This window comes from Chelonia mydas, chromosome 7 (assembly GCF_015237465.2).
Source record: "Chelonia mydas isolate rCheMyd1 chromosome 7, rCheMyd1.pri.v2, whole genome shotgun sequence".
NCBI lineage: Eukaryota > Metazoa > Chordata > Testudines > Cheloniidae > Chelonia > Chelonia mydas.
This window is the reverse complement of record NC_057853.1, coordinates 20828522-20852264: the sequence shown is the minus strand read 5'-3', so window position 1 is coordinate 20852264 and position 23743 is coordinate 20828522. Positions and strand designations below refer to the sequence as shown.

The window sequence follows — 23743 nt, the reverse complement described above, 5'->3', positions numbered from 1 at the left end:
GCCCATGGTGGCTTAAAGTTGCCTTTGCCCATCACTTGGTGCAGCATCCAAGTGGAGTTTGGTCACACTCAGGAAATGGGCCCAGTGTTCTCACTGTACTGAAGAACACGGCTCTGCCACTGGCCCATACACAACAAAGCAAACACCACGGCTCAGAGCAGAAAGCACTGAATGGCCCAAATGTAGACGGTTTCATCCCTGTCAGATAGTCTCTACTGGCCTGAAGTGGGACCAGGAACAAAGCACATTCATAGCTATGCACACAGTGGGTACTCAAGACCAGGCAGAAGTAGCAGGGACTAGAGAGGTGCCATTCTCTGGGGTCACATCTAGATTCCACAGCCCAAAGGCATTTTCCAGAACAGCATTCAGTATTATTCAGAGTTTTTTTACTTGCTTTTGAATTCTTAAGTGGCATGGGGCTGCCATTGCAGGTCATAAGCCAGCTCCACATCCCCAGCATAAGGGTCTTGGCTGGGCATCCGTTTCCCCCAGCGATCCCTGGCTGCCAGAACAGCTGCTTGGGGACCACAGCTCTCTGGGCTGCTCTAATTTACAATGTGGCCTGGAGCCTGGACAGCTTCAGGATCAAGGGGGTATAAAAGTAGCTTCTAGCCACATACACACCCCCATCCTAAGGTGGGCTAAGCAAAATTCAGCTGCAGCTCAGGATCTGGGGCACAGTCTCCTGCTGGTTGGTGAGGATGGAATTTTGGCTTATTAATAGAAACCCCAAAGGCCAGGTGAGAGTCAGACTCTGAGAACAAGAGAGCGTCCTGCTACAGCAGTGCAAACCAGAACAGAGTGCAGCAAAATGCTTTGGAGAATCACAGCAGCAGCAACAGTTCATTTCACTTTACTTGGGAAAATGAGACCTTGGCAGAGATCAGACAAAACTCTTATCTGTGGGCAAGTCAACTGACAGACACGTTTACCAGCCTGACTCGAGTGTTTTGTGACTGTTCAGGGCAGTAGCTGATCTCCAGCCTCCAAAACAAGCCCAGATCCAATGTCCTTAGAGCCTCCCATGGCATTCTGTCCTCTGCCACTGTCCTGAGGCACCCTGCTGACCACCGTTGGCATGGCGTGGGGGACGCAGGCCAGGAAAGGAGAACACTCTCTGGCTCAGAAACCTGTGTCTGCTCACAAGGCCTGCGAGTGCTGAATCTCCATGTGTGCCTGGAACATACTCCACTCTTCCGAACACCACACCTCCAGACAACAGCTCACACACATGCACATGCTAGCCCCTCCCCTCTAACACGTGCACACAATGCATCCCCAAAACACCTTCCCCTCCATGACACAAATCATCTGGCTCCCTTCGATGCACAAAAACGACCTGCTTCCTTAACTGCACATGTCCACACAACAGCGACTTGTCACCGTAGCTAGGAAAGACCTTAACATTAGCTGAAGGTGTGTCAGCAAAGCCCTTCCTCTTTACATCCAGTCAATTCTTTGGAGGAACAGAGGTTAATAAAAGCTGTGAGGTTTTTATAAACTTCTGAGAAGTTGTCTAGTGCTCCTCAGCACAGGCACCTCTGTTGTTCTTGGACTCTGGCCTGGGAACATCTGTATGCTCTGACTTATCCTCTTTTTCTTAGAAAACGCCATGTGTGCAAGGCTACTGCATAGGGTTGCCGATTTTAGCTGGATGTATTCCTGAAGGTTTCGTCATTTGACAATCTTTAATTAAAGATTAAGCTTTAATTCCTGGAGACTCCAGGACAATCCTGGAGGGGTTGGGCAACCCTAGATACACAACACATTGCTGCCCACTCACTCACTAATAAGGATGTCATGCTGCTCTCTTGTGGCAGATGTTTGAATTCCTACTTTTCCCTTTAACCAGACCCTCCTTATAATGACATCATTGTGGAACGGCCTGCCAAGAACTCAGCTCTGATTATCTTCATTTCACAGAGAGGGCCATGCAGATAGAGAAGAGAAGTGATTTGTCCAAGTTCAAAAAGTGAATCAGAGACGTAGCCAGGAATAGAACTCAAGAGTGCTGACTCCCATCCCCATGCTTTAAACACTCGATCATACTAATCTACCATTGACCTTCTGTGAGGAAAGGGACAGCTTTGACAGCCATTTCCCATCCCTTGTCAAAAGCATACCATATTTCCCTAGAACGACATGCTCTTAGAGAGAAGTGTGTGTGTGAGAGAGATGCTGTAAAAGAGCAGTGTGTGTATGCATACAGTACCCTTTATACTTCACAAAAAGAAAAGGAGTACTTGGGGCACCTTAGAGACTAACCAATTTATTTGAGCATAAGCTTTCGTGAGCTACAGCTCACTTCATTGGATGCTTCAGATAACCCAGGGCATTTTGCAGTGTGGTACCAATTTACCGCACGTCCTGGCAGCACAGTGATTACAACACCCACTCCACACTTAGTCGTCACTCACACTCAGCCCTGAGCGTTACAGGCAGTCTTACTGCAAGATGGAGCACCCAAAGCTTTTGGATGGGCACTTATGTGTGTTAATCAGTGAACTGCATTACTGGCTGGCTGGAACACTGGGCTTTGGATCTGCTCAAAGATCTTCCCTGGGGTCTTCAAAATGATATATGATTGGCCACCAGGAAGAAATAGGAAGGGACTCCTCTGAAGAATGGTGCTTTTAACATAGAGCACCCCTTGCTGCTGCCCTGCAGCAGGAATGAGCCCCAGCCCTAACTGGTCTGAAGAGAATCCCAGTGGGGGAGGAGTGTCTGAACTTTCAGAGCACTGGGAACACATTGAATTTCTTTTCTGTCTTTAAAACAAAAATGTGTGTGAGAGTTTAGAGTGGATGGATGGTTCCAGCTGTTTGAGGACTGGCACTGGGGGCAGAGCAAATGAATGGCCCACCCTTTGGGTGCGGGAGAGGCCACAGAACCCAGAAATCAACAGATCATGGGACAAAAATGAACAAAAAGGGACGGGGTGCAGGACACAGACACAAAACAAGGGAATTTAAAGGGACATGGAGCAGAGGAGAGCAGACAACACCCGCAGCTCAAAGAAGGCATTCAAGGAGTCAGTAGAGACCACCCATGAGAATTCTGCGCAGATGTGTGTGCATGAATGAAGAACCCAAAAAAGGCCCCAAAGTCACAGCGAACCCCCACATCCAACATTCTTCTCTTGGACTGATGGATGGCACCACCTTGGCCAGTGCCAGGAGGAAGCTGATGAGGTGGTTTCTGGACCTTCCCTGGAGACTGAAGTCTTCTCTTCACAGAAGAGGTACAGCATGGATGAAGCAGGGCAAGCTCACCCCATCACACCTTGTCTCCTAACTAGGGGTGCGAGGGGAGCTCTCACTCTACGGTGCATTCAGTCCTTGGCCTCCCTAGGTGTCAGTTTGTGGTGGTGATTTTAATAATCCAGTAATATTTTGGGATTTGGCTGCCTGTCCACTGGAAGTTCCACCAAGACCCCAAAATCGTTTCATGTCAGCTACTGAACAGTGTCCCAGATGGGAAAAGAGCAAACAGTCCATGGAGAGCAGATGTGCATGGAAAGGGTGGTTTCTTACTGGCCCAAATTACCGGGTGTGGTGGGGTTAACGAGACTCACCTAGGGAGAGCGCAGCTATGAACGCTGTAGTCACGCTGCTCGCACAGAGCACTGCAGCCTGATTCAGCTCCACGTGCCCCTTTGAGATCGCTCCCAGGATGACAGCGGCGATGGCAGCCAGCAGCCCCACTACAGTGGCCTGTACCTGTTGGGCAAAAATCAGCTGGTAGGCAGAGTTCCATGTGGGGTCAGTGACCCTGAACACATACACAGGAGACTGCGATCCCCTTCATCACCACCAGCATGGCACTAATAAGACATGGGGATCATTCCACCCCACATTCAGGAAACTGCACCCCGGAAAGCCAAACTCCAGCTGAATTCCTCTAAGAGAAAATCCCAATTCCATCCAAACACTCACTATAGAATGTAACGAGACGGAACAGCCTGAGAGGGCAGTTTAGCAAAAGAAAGGAGCCTTTTCCAGCTCCAGCTGGAGCCGCTTACCTGAATCAGGGCTAAATTGCAGGTGGCCATTTTCCACTGTTCCTGGGTATCATCCATCTGTCCAGTGTTAGCCTGGAAATCAAGAGAGAACGTGAAAGGCCTGCTGCTCCTGTGGCACTGGCAGCAAGAGGGTTTCACTTGAACCCTCTAGGAGAGAGTAAGGGAACGTCAGCATGATGAAAGATGCTAGCCAGTGTCCCCAGTCTTCCTCACTTCCCCCTCTCTCATTAATGAGTATCCCCCTGCCCTAGCCTCTGAAGGGCCCCAGAGTTCAGCTCTGGTCTCTTGCAGGTGGGGTAGGATATCAGCAGACACGCTGGGCCAGACTTTCAAAGGCAGGTACCTGAGCTGTGTGCACTGTGTCTGCAGGAGCCGATCCCACGTGTGCGCACCCACCTAGTGCCAACATCCCAGTGCAAGCTCTGCAGGTGCTACAGACGAGTGTGCAAATTCCAGGCTCGCAGCTCAGGCGCCTGCTTGTTAAAACGCTGACGTACAGCGTCAGGAGCTCAGTGCTGCCGAGAGACGGAAATATGCTCAGAAGAGTCACATGGTTTAGTCACTTCTGCCAGATACAGGAGGCTGACTGTGGCCTTTGACAGAGCCCATAACCGCCTGGGCCCATCTCTACTGGCGCTGCTGATGGAAACTACTGGGGTGATTGTGCTGTGCAAACTGAAGGGAAACGACACAATAAAAAAACAACGCAGCTTCTTCCCACAAGGGAAAAAAATACCCTTCAGAATAAGGAAGAAGCAGGCTAAAGATGCGAAATAGTATCTTCCTTTTTCAGGCTACTCAGATTCCAGTCCAAACCACTGTCAGACTCAGCAGAGAAAACCTGTCACCTCGCACACAGAGCACAGCTGAACCGTTTGTTACTATTTATTCTTTACAAGCGGTTTTGTGGCCTGGCCTGTCTCAGGGGCAGACCTGCAGTAGGGGCATCCCACAAACCAACAAAAGGACTCCTAAAGGACAGGTCACGCTGCTGCCAGAGGGGCTAGATCATGCCATGAGTTGCTGAAGCTACTAACGGTCCCAAGAAGTCTTGTGGGGACTTAGGGACATTCACATGCTGGTCTGCTGGGACAGCTCACTGCCAGGGATGGGAAGGAAAGTGTCAGTACCCATAACGGTCAATGGCCATAGGGGGAAACATCTCAGTAGTGCAGCCCACAGCTCAGCACTGGTAGCCACTGTGCGTACAGTCAATGTTCTCTTTGGTCTCTCTCAATTTTTGCAACATCCTCCACCACCGGCAACTGGACACATATGGATGAATCATCCTTTAAGAGGCGACCAGCTGCAGAATTGCGCATGAACCTTTTTTAACACTCCCCCCGCTTGAAACACCTTGTTTCAGCTTAGCAGGGAAGGGGATGGGGTCTCTGATTCACACACACACACACACACACACACACAGAAGAGGATGGGGTCTTTGTTTCTCTCTCTCGGTCACACTCACACACACGTGCGTGCATGTGCGAAAGCAGGACCTGTTGGTCAAAGGATTCCTTCCTGCTCAAACCCCGCACTCCCCCCAAAGCTTTTACACTTACAGCAGTAGAGAGTCTTGACGCCAGGGTCATTTCAAGGTTACCCTTCAAGCCAACCAGGGCAGGAACCAGGATAAAAACTTCTGTAATTGTCCGAAACACATCCCAGTGCTAAAAAGGAAGGCAACATGAAGAACGTCAACCGCATCTAATGCCATTTTGCCTAGATATGGGTTCTCCTTCCCTGGCTCATTTCCTGTCCTAAAACATAAGGCATGCACTGTGAACAACTGGTATGCTCCACCCCAGAGGCAGCTGTAATCTGATGGTGCGTGAAACAATTTTTGAGTTTACAAAGTGTTCTCTAATCTCTTGGGCAGATAGGTACTACACAAATAAGAGATATTATTAATGACTATTATTATCCAGAGTCACAACAGTCAAGACAAAGAGATTTTGAACAGGGTATAAAAAATACTTGCGCTTTAGGGCTTAAGACAATCTCTATCTATTAGGAATTAGGATGAGACCTTCCTGGAAGCATCTTCCCACTCTGGGTTTCTGGATACTGAACTGGATGGACTGCAGGTCTAAACCAGTATGGCAATCCCCATATTCCGATGATTGCCTTGGAGTTGAGTTACATGAAGCTGATGTTTCAAACTGTGACATTCTATGAGATTTCAGATCATAAGTACAGTAGACCCTCAGAGTTACGAACACCAGAATTTCGAACAAACCAGTCAACCACACACCTCATTTGTAACCAAAAGTATGCAATCAGGTAGTAGCAGAGACAAAAAAAGAAAAGAAAAGAAGAAGCAGATACAGTACTCTGTTAAATATAAAGTACTAAAAAAATAAAGGGAAAGCAGTATTTTTCTTCTGCATAGTAAAGTTTCAAAGCTGTATTAAGTCAATATTCAGTTGTAAACTTTTAAAAGAACAACCAGAATGTTTTGTTCAGAGTTACGAACAACCCCCCATTCCCGAGGTGTTCATAACTCTGAGATTCTACTGTGGCTTCAGTGACTAATGCAGAAATAATGTGCAACTTATTTGATTATACCTTTAAAGATAATGTCTGGCCATGCACTGAACTACTGTATGTTCAGGAGGTTAACAGATAGTCATGCTGCAGCCAGAGGAGATCCTCTTGGAGAGGAGTGACACACCAGACAAGCTTATCAGAAGGTTCTGAAGTCTGCAGAGCTATTCTGAAACTGATCCAAGTGCTGCAACAAGACCCCTTGTCAATTACTGTGGGAAATCTGATTCTGGGACAAACTGAGATGGACTATCAAAGTTCCTCCTAATGTCGCTTTATTGTTGCCCAATGGAGCCAGTTAGGAATACAAGGATCAAATTCAGCCCCGGTGTAAGTGGATGGATCTCCCACTGACACCATTGTCCAGAGGTCAGTGGCCTGGCATCTCAGCAGACTTTAATCCAGCTGAAGACACTGGGATCTGCAGACAGTCAGCACCTTTGAAAATCAGGCCACAAATAGACCTAATTAAATAAACACCCACTACAAGTGAGGAAGGTGTTGGGCAAAACATCGCTTCTGAGCCTCCTGTAGTGATGACCTGGAAAAATAAGCTACGGGATGTTAAGAGCTAACATGAGTGGGGAAGGCGTACTAGTCATACTACCTGAAAGTCTTTAACTTTTGTTTGATTTTGTCAACACCTAACTCAAACACCTGAAATACATTTGGGGCGGGGGGGAAGGAAAAGAGATATTTGTTAAACATTCAAACACCCCTCTTTAATTAAGGGGTAAGAAAGCTTCCCTCCAGTACACATTTGATCCTTCCAGTGAGTCTTCCAGAAAAAACAGGAAAGACCAGACTTGATCTTCCTGTAAAGAACAGGCATAACTTTACCTCCTGCCACCCCACCTCCCCCAAGCTTGCAGGTTTTATACATAAAAAGAAGCCAAAAAAGGACAGAAACACAAGTGTTTAATTTCTTTTGCAGGCCAACTTTAAGGATCATGGTTTGTCATACCAATATGCATCCGGTGAAGTGAGCTGTAGCTCACGAAAGCTTATGCTCAAATAAATTTGTTAGTCTCCAAGGTGCCACAAGCACTCCTTTTCTTTTTGCGAATATGTTTTTGAGTTTCTATTGTATTCTTCAGATTCCTGTATGGATCTTGCAGGCTTCAAGCCAAAGTAGGCTAAGTTAATGGAGTGCCTTGTATGATTTGCAATGCTTCGCTTTACATATTGTATCTTTTATATGAATTACTTTGTGGGTCCATGGACAATTAATTAAAAATGAAAAAAAAAAAGTAAAAAACCCCACAATATTCAGACCACTTCATTTTCCCCCCATTAGAGAGTCTCATTAGTAACATGCCAGGAATCCAAAGGCAGTATTAATTATTATAATTTGTACTGCAATAGTGCCTGGAGCCCCATACTGGACTAGCCCCCCTTGTGCAAACTGCTGTATAAACTGAACTAAAAGAGTTTACAATTTGAACTGAGTGAAACACAAAGATTGAAACCAGTTAACACAGAACAGTGATTTTCAACCTGTGGTCTGCAGACCCCTGGGCATCCACAGACTATGGCTAAGATTTCCAAAGGGGTCTGCACCTCCACTTGAAATTTTTTAGGGGTCCGCAAATGAAAAAAATATTGAAAACCAGTGATATAGAGGAACAGTCCTCAGAGATGACAGCTTCCCAGGTGGAATACTCCAGCTAGATTCTGTGGCGTTTCATAGGCGTACAGGACCAAAAGCAGGGCAGGGGCCTTTCACATCTGCACTGGGGTCAGAGCAAAACTGAAATGAGCTGGCCTGTGCTGTCGGAGAAGCTCAGGGCTGGAATACTGGGTGGCGCGGCATCTCAGTCCTGAGCTGCATTAGCAGAGCAGGATTGGGCAGTCGGTCTGGAACAACAGATGGGTGCAGCAGGTCAGGACTGCAGCCCAAGTGTGTGTGTGTTTGGGAGGGGGCAGGGGAGATGCCTGAATAAAGACTTCAGGACTGAGTCTAAGAATAGTAACATTTTCATGATTCCTCCCTCCCCACCAACGCCAAGTGAAGTGAAAACAGGTTTAGGAGGAACGTGAACATCCCCCTGCAGTATCGCAAGCCTACACTGTGTTAATGTCACAAAACTAGGAAGCGAAACTCACGAGAAACCCAAAATAAAACTGACCTCCCTCATTTTACTGTCCAAACTAATCCAAGCAGAAAAAGTTAAACATAATACATTGCATAAAGCAAATAATTTTATAAAAATCCCTGTCAGTGCTAACAATCTCATGTGCTACTAGCTACCAACGGTGAAGAATACTTCATGCATATGGCTATAATGTGGACAGCGTCTCACTGAGGATGAAAGAGAAGCTTTATTCCTGAATGTTCATGCTTGAAATGTAATCCTCCTGGATCGAATTTGATTCCTCACATTAATGTGACACAGTGGGCCAGATACCAACCTGTGGTCTGCAAGGCTGGTGCCTCTCTAGCAGTGCAAAGCAGTCTGGAAGCCGGTTCAACATGTTGGCTGCAAATTCCTATGGGGTAGGTGGAAGTGTCTAGCCAGAGCAGTTCTAAGCCATACTCCGCCCCCAGCGCAGGGAGCAAATCATGGCCATGACTAGAGCACTGACCCATTCTGGTTATCCCCAGAGGGAGGAACAGACTGAGAGGCTGCTACCAGTCAGGGCATCCTGGAGTAGCCTTGAGGCTACTCACTGGGGATGCATAAAGCTGATTTACAACCACCTTCCCAGCCCCTCTAGTTGTGTCAAGCCCACCTGAAGATTTGGGCCTCAATACAAATTCTATCTGTTTAAATTAAAGTACAAATAGATTAATTTGCATATATCTCAGATTGTGCTATTATTTAGCATTTGGAACCTGTCACTGTGCCAACTTCAGCCCTGAAATAGGCGGGTGCACAATTCCAGGAAATTTACAATGGGGTGACAGTACAGAACAGGTTTCATCGACTCTTCTCAGCTCGAATTTGAAATTGACTGTATAGTTCATTTCTCCCTTGCCTACACTTTTTAATTCCTCTGTCCCTCTGCTATTATTTAGCTGGTAACTTGGTAAAGCAAACGGGATGCAGTTAAAAAAAGCAGTTGATTTACTGTATTTTTTCGCTGCTGCATTAGCCTCTGATTTGGGAGCTGTTCATTCGACTGTATCTGCTTTTCTGGAGTCTCAAAAGGCCCACAGGAATGCATCTAGCCACTTCCTCTCCCCAGCTTGTTATCGCCATGGATCAGCTGATGCTCAGAAGAAACAGTGTGGCCTCTCTCCCTGGCTAAGCTTGCAAATTGGAATAAAGGAGTTATCTCGAAGAGCAGCCAAAAATAGAGAGCATCGCTTGGTGCACTTCCCACCTCCATGCCTTCTGTAGGAAGCCATGTAAATGGGAAAGTGCTTGCAGCCACAATACGGAGGCATTTACTTTCCACCTGCCTTCCCTCTTCCCCTCACTCATTCACAGCTTGCAAAATGTTGGTAGTGAAATCCTGACTCCACTGAAATCAGTGGCAAGACTCTCTGGGTACGTCTACATAGCAAGTAGCAGCCCGTAACATCGAGTCTCAGAGTCCGGGTCTACAGACTTGGGCTCATGCTATGGCACTAAAAGTAGCGGTGTACATGGTCAGGCACGGGCTCAGATGCCAAGGGAGGGGGTAGACTTCAGAGCCTGAACTCCAGTCTGAGCCGCAACGTCTACACAGCTGTTTTTAGCCCAATAGCATTAGATGAGGCTCTGAGACTTGCTGCCATGAGCCACCACTTGCTGTGTGGACATACCCTGAGTGTTGCAATGTTAAGCAACTGCTTGTGGCCCTGTGCTTTTGGGAGTTCCATGCAGACTTCTAATCCATGGAGTGGAGTGGCAACTCACCTCTCAATCTTTTGGCAGTAGGACCAGAGAAGGAGGCACATGCCTCTACCTGCCCCTTTACAGCAAGGTAGGGCCCTGAAAATTATATATAGCCAGTCCCAGCTTCCAGCACAGTGCCACTCTGCTGCTGTTTGGCAAAACAAGAGCAGTGTAAGTAAACTCATGTACACTCACTACACAGCATTCACTTCCATTATCAAGGTGGTACTTGTTTCTGTGTGTTCACATCTCTCTAACAAGGGTAAATAAGGGGATGCTGGAAAGCACTTTGTTGCAGTAACTGGAAATCCTTTAAAACAGATTTCTCAGTGTCAGACCAGCTCCTACTAAAGGGCGGGGCACAGAGTCAGTTAGGAGAGCTAGAAAGGGCCTCTGGGGTCGATGAATCTCAATGTTACCAATTCTCACAATTTCATGTCAAGTCTTGTGGTATTTTCCTTAAGTCCACAGCTCTTGGGGTCATATGAATACATCAAAATCTCAGCCTGTTTTAAAAGGATGTAAATTTCTAGTCCTCATTGTTGTGGAGAAAAGTTAGAAAACATGAATCTTACTGGCTCAAAGACCAGAACACAGATAAAAAGCGCCCCAAATATATTATTTTTTGAAATCTCATGATTATTAAGTCATCTCATGATGTTTTTGGGTCTGACTCATGATTTCTGAATGCTTGGGGTCGGCAACACTGCAATCTATTGCAGAAACGTCTCCTCTAAGCTATTTTTGATTCGTAGCAGCAATGATGCCTTAACCACCTCCTCTGGGAGTCAATTCCACTGTCCAATGGTTTCTCTTCCTATTAACTTAGAAACTTTTCCCTGTTATTTTGCTTAATGCATGAACCATCCTGTACTAGTTTCCAAGACCCTAATGTGTAAATAAATTAAGTATATATTAAGTACAGAGTCTGGTATTTATATCACATGTGCACTATGTTGGAATGTGTGCGTCAAGTGTGTGTTATATATTTTCTACCTAGACAGATACAAAGGTACAGTAATATTCTTGAACAGGATCCCGCTTTCCAACAACTCCAAAGGATTTTAACATTTTACGTGAAGGGAACGTTTACACTTAAAATGCTGCAGCTGAGCTGCTATAGCACTTCTGTGTAGACACTACCTACGCCAAAAGAAGCCATCCTGTCAGCATACGTAATCCACCTCCTTGAGCGGTGCTAGGTAGGTCGACAGAAGAATTTTCCTTAGTGCTTACAGAGGGACTTAGGTCGGCTTAAATGGATCGCTCAGGGGTGTGGATTTTTCACACCCCTGACCAACATAGTTAAACCGACTTAATTTTCTAGTGTAGACGAAGCCTAAAATTTACCTACTTGACAAGGACTTGGTGAGGATTAGTATTTTAATGTCTGTATCCTGCTCTGAAAGATAAGGCTGCAGATAAGTAAGTGCTAAGTATTATTATATAGCACAGGGGAGATGGTTAAGGAGAGGAGCTCCTGTAAGGCTAAAAGGTAGGTGTGTGCCTTGGAGCAGAGCACAAGTGGGTTCTTAGGCATAGTTCAGCAGCAGGATACACTTCTTCAGTTAGCCATTCTTTCTTTACTGCTCCTCACATCATATTCCCTTGAATCAATTCATTCTTTGCACCATTATTTTCCTTGGTCAAGTGACAGAGCAAGACCCCCGCCCCCGAATATAAAGCAGTGCCCGTACATGGCTCCTGCTGGGGTACAAGTGCCAGAGAATCCTATGAACTCCAGCTTGCTTTTGAACACCGTACATAACAGTGGGACACAGTCTGAAAGCAGCAGAAGCTGTGCCAACATTCTGATTTGCAAATCCACCCACATAAGGTACCCAAACAAGATCAAATTTTGAGTTTCTATTTGCGCCACCAGTACAAAGGAAAGCTAGACGGGCCAGATTCTGATCTTGGGCACAGTAGTGTAAATCCAGCATAACTCTACTGAAGTCAAAGGGAGTTATGCTGAATTTATACCCAAGTAAATGGGATGAGAATCTGGCCCAGAAATGTTTAGATTCTAGTCTTATTTTCTTATTCTGTGCCTATCACCAGGATAGCTGAGTGCCTTCAAGATTAAAGAACAATCAATGAAAATAACCTCTAGTATCCAAGAACTGAAATGATAAACTTGCTTCAAAATGTGAACATGTTAACCACAGCTCTGACCTGGAACTTTCTCCCTGGTGATCTGGGAGTGAATGAATATCGTACAATAGATGAATATGCTATAGCATCTGTTTGATCCCAGTACTGTGGCCTGGTGCAGCTTCATACAAGTCGCCCCAAAATGCGTGGCTGGGCACAGAATGGGAGGAACCGTTCCTCTACTGTACCTAGGGTACTGTCTGTCCAGCCGCCCATCCCTAAATACAAAGCCAAACACCCTGATTTAGGAAGAGCCCTTCCTACATATTGACACAAAGAGGATGCTCTTTAGCCTGGGCAGGACCCGATGGCAATCATGCTTATTAGACACACAAATTACAAATGCATATGCAAGGTCACCAAGGCAAACCAGCCCCTTGCTACTAAGCTGCTTAATCACACATACGTACTTGAACAACATCCATCAACAGGCCAGCAGCCACCATGCCCAAACCAGCCAAGAGGAATGGCACAAAGATCTGGAAGGCAATGGAGAAGGACGTCTCTGGGAGAAATCCATTAGCCGACCTGGTCAGCTTGCAGGTGAAACCTCTCAGTTTCTTCCCATGGAAGCACAGCTCCAGTTGTAGCTGGGTGACCACCATGGTCAAATGCCATTAACCCATATTCAACAAGCAAAGCATGAAAAAAAGCCAGGAAATCACACACACCACACTCCCAGCTGCTTGCTCCACAGTTTGAAGACACTTCTCCCCAACCTAGCAGTGAAGCCACAGTCCTTTGTTTCCTCTTCTCCTCCTCCCTTCCAGAGAGCCACAGCAAGCTTATCTTCCAAAATCAGCTTGACTTGGTTGAGCTCAGACTGCGAGGAGCCTCATGGAAGCTCTTTCTCCATGTTACCTCCAGAAGAATTTAAAAGAGAAGAAAGAAAGATTGCTGAGATGTTTGTGGACAAATACTGATGATCCCACCCCTGCTCCAGCTTCCCCCAGCTCAGCGAAAACCAGAAAGACCTGCTCCTCAGGCTATGGCATAAGAGTCCCTGTGCAAAGAGTGACAGGCCACGCAGGAATCCCTCAGTGTTCTCAAAAGCACAGGTGTCCTTTCTCCTGAGGTTACATTTCTTCACAGAGCATGACTTGCCTTTGATACAATGGTTTAATATATAAGCTGGTGCTGAAGTAACCCCAGCATGTGAGGCATTGAACTTTTCTCACCGTTCCAAGGCCAAGAGGTGGGGCAATTAATATCCAGGTTTTCATTTGGGTTTCCCTCAAGGTCTCCGAGAGCAGGAGTCCACACCTGTTACAACCATGGCTATGACTCAGCTCCCATCAGGGAAGGCAGCACAGCTGTACTGGCTGTGAGAACGTTTGCCCCGCCTGACCTCCGTTTTGCTCCCCCCTCTCCAGTCTTGTCTGTGGTGTACGAGCTCAGGAAGGAATCATCAGCTTATGTCGCCTGTATCTCTAAATGATTGACTTAAAAAAATTCCACAGAACCAACCAATGAGCTTCAAAGACGAATACCCTTATCTGCTGTCATCACATCAACCTTCAGCTAGCTCGCAAAGACCAAGATAAAAGTCACAGCAGGAGCTTATTTAAGGTAGCTCTATAATCTCACTAGACCAGGGGTCTCAAACACGCAGCCCGCGGGGCTATTTCCTGCGGCCCGACAGCTCCCTGCGGTCCCCCAGTGTTTATCAAGAGCGGCTCCGGCCTGGCACGCACCAGAGGCAGGGCAGGCTCCCTGCCTGCCTGCCCACCCTGCCCCCGCGCCACTCTGGGAAGCGGCCGGGATCTGGGGGAGAGTGGGGCGCCAAGGGGTCTGTGTGTTGCCCTGGCCGCTCCTCCAGGTACCTCCCCCGAAGCTCCCATTGGCCCGGTTCCCCGTTCCCGGCCAATGGGAGCTGTGGGGGGCGGTGCCTGGAGGCACGGCCAGGGCAACACACAGACCCCTGTCCCTCCCCTCCCCCAGGTTCCGGCCGCTTCCCGGAGCAGCGCGGGGGCAGGGCGGGTAGGCAGGCAGGGAGCCTGACCTGCCTCCGGTGTGCGCCAGCCTGTAGCCCGCCTCCCGAACCCTTCCTGCAGCCAAACCCCCGGCTGCGCCCCACACCCCTCCTGCACCCCAACCCCCTGCCCTGAGCCCCCTGCCGCACCCCGCACCCCTCCTGCACCCCAACCCCCTTCCCTGAGCTCCCTGCCACACCCTGCACCCCTCCTACACCCCAACCCCCTGCCCTGAGCCCCCTGCCGCACCCCAAACCCCTCTGGGAATGGGGGCAGGGAAGGGATGGGAAGAGGCGGGGCCTCATGGAAGGGCTGGACTTGGGGCGGGGGCGGGGCAGCGGGGGGCGAGGTGCAATGTACTAATGTACCCTCGGGCCAATGTACTAATTCTCATGTGGCCCTCGTGGTCATTTGAGTTTGAGACCCCTGCACTAGACCATGGGGGGAAAAAGGACAAAGTTTCCAATAGCTACTATATGCTCTTTCACTTCCTGTCCTAAAGCTTAGTGCAGCATTGCTACATGCTGCTGAACAGCTCTTGCATTTCACCCCAGAGGTGGCTTCACCTCAGTGCTTCCTGCTTAACGATACTTGGCCAAAGTCACTGGCATACGCCCGTTGACTTCAGTGTGGTTGCGCCCATTTATGCTAGTAAATTTGTATAATTCTTTGTAGAGATGGGCCTAAACTGTAAAGCTCAAATCCAGATCCAAACTTATCTAAACTTGGGGGTAGGGGCGTTAATGGAAGGTGTATTGTCAGGGCTCCTCTGTGACAGGATGGATGAATTTAAATCAGCAAACAGGAAACCTTGGTTTAAATCAACAATTTTAATCATGTTTTGAATTTGAACTTTTAAGTTATTTTCCTGAAGAAAAGTTGATTCTCACTGGTTGATAACTATTAATCCATGTTGATTTGCAACTAAATATAGCCTTTACTCTAAATTTGGTGCTTCTTTCTACTAACCAGGAGGGTACACTATAGCTATATACATTTATTACATAGCTTAACATACAATTATTCAGATTCTTCATTTTTATATTTTTTATTATTTTAGAAAATGGCAAATGATTCATTTCTTATTCACTATCTGGTGATTAACTTTTTTTTACTTGTGATTTGTGTCAAGCCCCATTTGGATGGAAATGCAAATTCAATTAAAATACACAAAAACTGCATTTTACTTGTTTTCATTAAATAAATGTGCTGGAAATGCAAGAAAAAAAGGATACCAAAAAGTTTATCAAAACATGTTTTGCATTTAAAACTAACCTGTTTATTAAACGAAGGAAGTATTATCTGTAGTTAGTGAATTGAACCGATTATTTCTGATCACTGTGTCCTTCAAGATTTTAGAACTAGTAGATCTCATCCTCTCACACCTGGTTTCTATTTGTAAACTGGAAGAGAAAATAACAAGCTTTCCTGCTTTTTCAACTCCCAACTGGCATCTTAATTTTGAATGAACTAGTCACTGAACTGAACTAGTTGAATAAACTGAAATGAAGGAAATATTCTCTCTGCAGTCAAAAGCTGGTTTAACACATAACAACTCTGCTCCCAGGTGCTTAGCTAGTGGCTGCCACCAATTCAGTGGTTTGACTTTCTTTCAAAGTTGGCAGCAACTATTGAATGTAATTTTTTGTATTTAAATGATTTTAATAGATTATAAATTTAAATTTCAAAATTAATTTTAAATGTTTTTTTAAATAAAGTTGTATTTAATTTAAATAATCTGGTTTCAATTGAAAAAGTGTTTTTTTTAATCTTGACTTTATACCTAGCCTTCTCTGTAATAATTTGGATGGCATGTTAGGGTCTTGGAGTCAAAAGGTTATATATAAGTTATTTGTAATAAAAGGGGGTTTGGACGGCCTGAGGAATTGGAAATTGGATAGGGAGCCTTTCACTGATCAGTTTCTGGTTTAAATCCAGCCAGTCAGTAGTGATAGAAATTGCTGGCTGTTTGATGGCCAGTGCAAAGAGTTTGCTTATCTCAGTCCAGTTCCTAGCATTCAAAATCAACATTGGAAAAACCCTCATCACTATATTTTGCACTAGCTGGCCTCTGAATGGGCATTCTCAGCAAGGAGATTTAAGGACACATGGACCACGGACTCTGAACTAGCATTTGTCCCCAGAGCTAAGCACACTGGCTGGGAGAATGGATACCTTCCCCAGCCCTAAATTCACACAAACACACACACAATTATCAAGTCTAAAGGGTTTGGCTGCACAAGGATCTCCAGGTAAATGTTAGAGGCCACAAAACAAGAACCCTGGCTCCAGATTCCTGACTCAATCCTTTGCTGCTCCCAGAGACAATGCACCAGGAGCAATGCAGGGAGGCAGTATCCTCAAAGCCCGTGGGATTTGGCACTTCATCAACAGCAGCACATGGTGGCTGTCAGGAAGCAAAGAAGGGAGGTTGTTTCAATCCTCCCTGCTGGAGGAGAGCTCAAAGGGACAGGAACAGGGGAGACTAAACAGAGAAGCTCTCTCCAATGCCTACAAAATGGGATTTATGACCCAGTCTCCTTCTTCCCACCAAGAACTTCAAGGTAATAGGATGAAGCTCTGGTTCCACGCAGAAGTCCGAGGTCAAGTGAGTAACAAATGCAGGGCTGGTTCTAGTCAGCAACCTCAGGATTTCAGGGGTTTGTATTCATGTATGCAGATAAACAATATACAGTCCTAAAAAGTCACCGTAGGTTGTGAATTGCTCATTCATAGGCAAAAGATTAGTATAAGGAGAGTATCAGATTGTTTGAAAGACCCAGTGCCATAAAGGGACATAATAGCTAGTATGTCCTATATTAAAGCTTTGGCAAGCTGGGGTGAATGAGGTTATCACTCTCCCTCATGCTCCATTACTAAGTAAGCACAATAAAAAGCATTCAACTGGCAAACAGACAGGCAGAAAACATAGTTAACTCAAGCAGCCCATGTTTGCACACTGGCTTTTTTTTATTGTAAACTAAAGGAACCTCTGATTGAGATTCATATATCCGGAGCCTCACCCCTTCCAGCACAAACCATCCCACAAGGTAATATTTTGCTTAAACTAAGTACTTTTGGGCAGGAAACCACTTCTGGTTATATGCCTAGACAACGCCTAGCACAGTGGGGCTCTTACCCCTGACTGGGGCGTCTTGAATAACTTTCAAAAAGAAAATCAGAAGCGCTAAGAGGAGCAGAGGAAAAGACACAAAGTGCCAAAGAACAAGATTTTAAACACATTTTGTTTGGATGGGACTTATCATTGCTGCAGAATATGGTAGCACAAGCGCTCTGCAACAGTGTGGCTGGCCACCTTCCTGCCCCCCATGTTCAAATCGCTGGAGGGCAGGCCTGTTAAGCACCAGTGGGGTCTAGGAATAAGAACAGTAGTGATACTGCTAGTTCACTGCCAGTGTGGGGCGAATTATTTCAATATCATTTTTAAATTTATTTATCTCCCTTCCTCTATCTGAGCAGCGACAAAAAGGAGAGGAGGGAGCATTTATGTCAAGGTGGGCTGGGAGCAGGCAGACCATGAGTGAATAGGGGAGGAGGCCAGAAAGGAGCACCAGGGAAATGCTGAGTTCCTATTCATTCAGCAGAAGCCGCAGCAACAGGTGGCTTGGGACGGGTTAGGCTGGTGGGGAGGCACACAAGGGAGGAAGAGTCCAAGCAGCAATGAGTCCGTCCATGGCGGGGATGGAAAGAGCCATACATTCACTTGGGCTGTGCACATTCATCAGGACTCCCAAGCGCTAGCAGATGGAGTGCTTGTCTTTCCACAAGTGAGCTTGCATGGGGCTGATTTCTTCCCTGACTGGTAAGGAACTCGGCATGAGAGGGAAGGGTACTATGTATTCTTATTCACATATAATTGTCTGTAATTTCTGTCAGATAGAGGAATTCATTTCACTTCCTGTTCTAAACTACAGAGTGACGTTGCCGTGCATCTGTTTAACAACTGGCACACGCTTCCCCAGAAGTGGCCGCCTTTCAGGAAACACTTCACCCGCCACTGTATATCTGATTTGTAAAGTGGCTGTGTGAACATTAGATAAAAGGTAATTTATCTTAAACATCAGTTACTAATAAAAAAGGAAAAATCAAAACAGAGATTAAAAATTAAAAACCAAATTAAAAACCCTTTATATGTTAAAACTCCATTAAGGAGGAGACAAAAACAGGATCAGTTAGGACATTCTAAATTCAGAGGCGCTCTGCTGAGATACTGACACATAGCATCTTCTGTTCTAGGAGGGTTCTTACAAGAGTGGATAATGTGTGCTGCGGTCTGGTATCAATTAGTGAATTAAGGACACTGTGCCAGTCTTAACAGGCAATGTCCTTTGCTTCTGTAGGTCCTACTTGATCTCCTTACACCACAAGAGTAATCAAGGGGCTGAAGGGAAATAACTCCAACTCTGTGAAAGTTGTCAATACCAGCACGGGGCTTTCAGTGTCACCATATCAGATAACGAAGGGGCACGCTGACCTGATAGCTTGCTAGTCAAATACACAGGGAGGAAAAATACGAATGCAAAGCCGAAAAAGCATTACCCATTAGTAATAACATATTGTGACCTCTTGATTGTACTGCAGACATGAACTGTAACTCTAAATGTAAATTGCCTAAAATTAGTTCTTAGTCTAATCAGAACTTAGACTTTAAGTAGTGCCTATGACAGAAAACGTGTTACACAGGCTGGAAAGCGACAAGCTGTTCATTAGAAGGCCTTAGAAACAAACATGGAGAGCAACTGGGTGCTCAGCAAGTTGCATTCGGCACTAAGAAGAGCACTAGGGAGATCTGGGGCTTGGAAGCACTACAGTGATGCTTTCAGTCTCCATGGGAAGTGCAGGACAAGGCATCTGACAGGCCTCACCCAGCGATAGCCAGAGCACTCTGCAGAAGTAGCTCTGTAATGCTGGATTGAATTTTGGGGTGGAGAAGGAAATGAACATCTAAAATAAAGGGAGACCTTCTTCTCTCCCATATCCATCCAACCTGCTGTAACCCTGTCACTTGTGCATATCCAGGAAGGGAGAAAAGGCAGGAGCTCTGAAGCCTGGTAACAGGACACCACACACAGAAGAGCTTTTTACCCTTACCTGAACATAGTCCAAAACCATCCCAGCCAAGACCATGCCAAGCCCTGCTAACAGGTACGGCAGGAGCACCTGCAGGCCAATTGCAATGGCTGATTCGTCCTGCAGCTTTGCCATGGGCCCTTTCCCCTCAGCTGGCTGCTTCTGCAGTGAGACCAAAGGGACATCCTCTGCTTCCTGGCTGCCAAGTCTGCTGTCTTTGTGTTTACCCTTGCTCTTTGCTTTGTGCCTGGATCGCTCTCCATTTTTCGTCCTGCCTTCCTTCCTCCGCTGCCGAGCTTCCTCCTCTTTCATCTTGATCCTCTCAAATCAATGGCTTTCTAAAGATGCAAGACAAGAAACAGGCCAGAGTGAGAGATGATAAAAGGGAGAATCCCATGAGGTGTTTTTTTTTGTTGTTGTTGAGAGAGAGAGAGAGGTGCCCTTTGTATTCAATCACACGGTTACCTCCATCCCATCAGCTTTAGGGCAAAATGCTACCTACTCCTCCAAGCAGTAGCACAGATTACTAGTTGATCCAAGTATTGGTCCTTTTAGACTTTCATTTAGCCTCTCATTCCAGGCCACTGGTTTCCCTCTCCGTAATCCCATCTCTCTGCACTGGCATGGGGTCATGCCACACCTCCTGCCATGCATTCCTGCACTCACTCAGTAAAAGGCCAGGCACTCACTAAGGAGACTGCAATCCAGTCCTGTGGCCATGGATGTGCCTGCTTCCCACACTCCATGAGTTTCCCAATGATTATGAGAGGGGGACTCAGAAGCAGACTCAGCAATTTGTAGTTTCAGGACCTTACCTGGTATAGGAAACTGACATATTCTATCCAGTAGGGGGCAGCAATGCCAGAGCTAGCCCATTGGGAGCCCTAAGCAGGAGTATTTTAGGGTTCCCCCCACACAACATATACTAATAATTAATATGGGGCCCGTGACCTGCTCAGGGCCCTAAGCAATTGTTTAGTCTGCTTATACCTAGCGCCAGCTCTGAGAAGCAATGCAGTACAAATGTATATTACAGCAAGTAGTCACTCATTAGCTGATGAGCTGATATTTATTTGACCATGTGTCAGATCTCCATTATACCCTTCTTTCACATCTATCCTAACACACACAAATATGGGGACCTCAAGATCATATCTGTCTGCAAAACATCTACCATGCCTAACCATGGTGCCATATTAGTGGTAGATAATAGTGCAATGTGACATTTATTTGATGGCTCTGTGAAATAGAGTGGTCTCAGCCCGATCCTTGGTCATGTGCCCATGTCAAAATTGGCACTAACTGGGCCCCATGTTGGCAGGCTCATTATAAAGGCTATGGAGAACCGATTCCCAATCCTAAAGGTCTGACCCAGTACCTGGTCACTGGCTGGCTGATGTTTCATGATTTGCAGTTCAGAGAGCTGTGGATTGAACGCATGGGATGCAGGCCTCAGACAGATGCAGCCTAACCCTCAATTCCTCTAGTTCAGGTAGCACTCAACTCTCCTCTCAGCTTGGCAAACATCTGGAGAGTCACAGAGTTTAAGGCCAGAAGCCTTGGAAGACCAGACCATCTAGTCTAGTGGTGCCCAAACGTTTCCTCTCGTGCTCCCCCTTACCAGTAATGGAATGTGTCCATGCTTCTGCCCCCCGCCCCTCTCCGGGCCAGGGGTGGAGCCATGGCCAGGAGCTGGAGGCTGAGCTGTGTCCAGGGGCTGTGGCTGGGAGCAGGGACCAGGAGAGGGGGCTGGAGCTAAGGCCGGGAGCAGGGGCTGGGAGCGGGGGCCAGAGCAGACCTGGGGGCAGAGTGGGACTGGGTAGCACTGCCCTCCCAATCCTCCATAGGAGCTGGCCCAGGCTCCGCCACACCCCCCAGATGTTCCTCCCCCCCGAGTTTGGGGACCACTCTAGTCTGATCCCCTGTGTATTGCAGGCCACCAACACCCCCCAGCACCCACGCTGAACCCATCAAATCAGATTAGACCAAAGCAGTGGTTCTTAACCTGTGGCCCAATCAGCACACAGCTGTGGCCCATTTGACATCCTCAGGGCCCTCTAGGTAGTATTGGATGCGGCCCACAATGGTAAATGGGTTGAGAACCACTGGACCAAAGCATTACAGCCCACAGAAAACAGCGTGGGAGGAGCTAAGGGGTAGGAAATACAGCTGTGGGAAACAGCTGGAGCCAGGGTGCAGGAACAAGTTGTACAGTGGGGTTCCTGAGAGCCATTGAACCAAGCTGTAAACCCTGCCTATGATGGAAACCACTTCAAGCCAGGGGGTAGGGCAGCACCCCTAGTTCCAGTACCCTGGAGCAAGCGGCTGGGGGAGGGCGCACCGCCCCACCCCAGCCCCACCCCGCAGGCTACAGGAGTCTCTGAGACCCCCCGTCCCCGGCACTCACCCAGCTCTTTGTCCTCGCCCGGCAGGGCAGGCCTCTCTATATCCCCCCCCGCGCGAAGGGGGGGGGGGCATGGCGCATCTGGACAATATGCAAATGAAGGAGCCGAGGGCGCCACATCTGGAGCCGGGCTCCGAGCCGCGGCGAGAGCTGGAGCCCGGGCTCTGCCGCCGCCCGAGGGGCGCTGTACAGCCGGAAGCGCCGCACCGGGGCGGCGGGAGAGCGGAAAAGCAAGCGGCAGCAGCTGGGGAAGGCCTGCCCCGCTCCTGCCGAGGGGCGGGCGGTGAGTGACAGGCCCGGGGCGAGGGCGGCCCGGTCTCCGCGTTGCTGCTGCCGCCGCCGCAGGCCAAGTCTCTGCTCTGCCGCAGCTGGGGCAAGCTGCGACGGTGCCGCTGGCCCGCCCGCAGCCCTCAGTGCAGCCCCTGGCGCTGGGAGCATCTGCAATCCAGTGCAAGCCGCCCCCCCCCCGAACTTCTGCAGCGGCTACTGCTACCCTGCAGTGCATATCCTTCCCAACCCCCCCCCAGTGTGCAGTGCAGCTCCCAGCCCTGCGCTGTCTGCAGTGCCAGCCTCTGGCCCTACTCCCGCAAAGATGGGTGCATAAAGATAGGTGCTCCAGAACCATGCCTGGACACCTGACAACAAGAGAGGCGCGGTTTTTCAGTTATGCAGCACCTTCGGCCTCAACTTCCACTAACATCAGTGGGACCTGGAAGTGCCCAGCACTTCAAAGTCAGGGTGCTTTCATTTAGTTGAGGGAGAGCTTCTGTCAGTGTCGTTTATCCACCTGGGGGAGAGGCAGTAGCTATGTCAACACTCCCACTGACAAAGCGCTGTCTACACCAGGGATTAGGTTGGTATAGGGTGACTAGATGTCCTGTTTGTATAAGGACAGTCCTGGTTTTTTGGGACTTTTTCTAATATAGGCGCCTATTACCCCCCAGCCCCTGTTCCATTTTTTCACAATTGCTGTCTGGTCACTCTAGGTCGGCATAACTACGTCGCTCAGGAGTGTAGATTTTTCACACTCCTAAGTAACATAGTTATATTGATATAAGTCTGTAGTGTAGACCTGGCCTAAATGTGGAGTTTGGTACCTACCTTTAGGCATCTACATTTGAAAAATTTGCCTTAAATGTTTGCCTTACTTACTCAAAACCATAGACTGAGTCCATCGTCAAAACTATGATTAAAACTCAGGAGTTCTATTTTCCACAATCTTATGCTCACACCAAGAGATTTACTTCTGATCTATTAGCATTATTAGGTGCATCACAAGAAGAGAGGGGCTTTATCTTTCTTTGAAGCCCATTCTGTCTTTGCGACTGTTGGAGAGAGAACAGCAAACTAAATGGTCTATTTTTCTGCTCTGGTATGGCAGCTGTTATTCATTGTTAATCACTAACAGTGTGCTAGGCCCTGTACAAAACACAGAGGAGGAGATATGATTCTTGCTTCAAGGAGTTTCCAGTTGAAGACCCTCATCCTGCAAGTTGGTCGCTAGATCCCTGAACCCTTCGGTGCCTCACTGAAGTTAATGGAGGTCTATGCAGATGCAGAGGGTCCATTCACAGACTGACTTGCAGGGTTAGGGTTTACATAGACAAAACAATTCACGCACAGGGTACACCGACTGATCTGTAGAAGCTCTGCAGCTTGAAGCGCAGTTAGTATTTGTGTTGGTTACGATAGCTGTGCAACAGCTCTTTGACTGGTTAACAGTGCG

The 23743-nt window shown here is 47.4% G+C and overlaps 1 protein-coding gene across 5 annotated transcripts in view; it reads right to left on the bottom strand.

Moving 5' to 3' along the window:
• The window catches only part of SLC41A3 (solute carrier family 41 member 3), a 36237-nt gene extending 13646 nt beyond the window's left edge, over positions 1 to 22591 (bottom strand). The window contains exons 1-5 of one of the 5 annotated variants that reach the window (XM_007059962.4): positions 22021 to 22591; positions 19635 to 19951; positions 5587 to 5694; positions 4025 to 4096; positions 3578 to 3722 (exon numbers count right to left, since the gene is read on the bottom strand). In XM_007059962.4, coding sequence (XP_007060024.1) covers positions 3578 to 3722; positions 4025 to 4096; positions 5587 to 5694; positions 19635 to 19925 — 616 coding nt within the window. In that variant the 5' untranslated portion in view covers positions 19926 to 19951; positions 22021 to 22591. Of the gene's footprint in view, positions 1 to 3577; positions 3723 to 4024; positions 4097 to 5586; positions 5695 to 13727; positions 14121 to 19634; positions 19952 to 20302; positions 20441 to 20991; positions 21125 to 21234; positions 21342 to 22020 lie in introns of those variants that run through there. The other 4 variants (XM_043551645.1, XM_043551644.1, XM_043551643.1 and 1 more) reach the window with 4 other exon arrangements.
• Positions 22592 to 23743: the final 1152 nt, after the last annotated feature.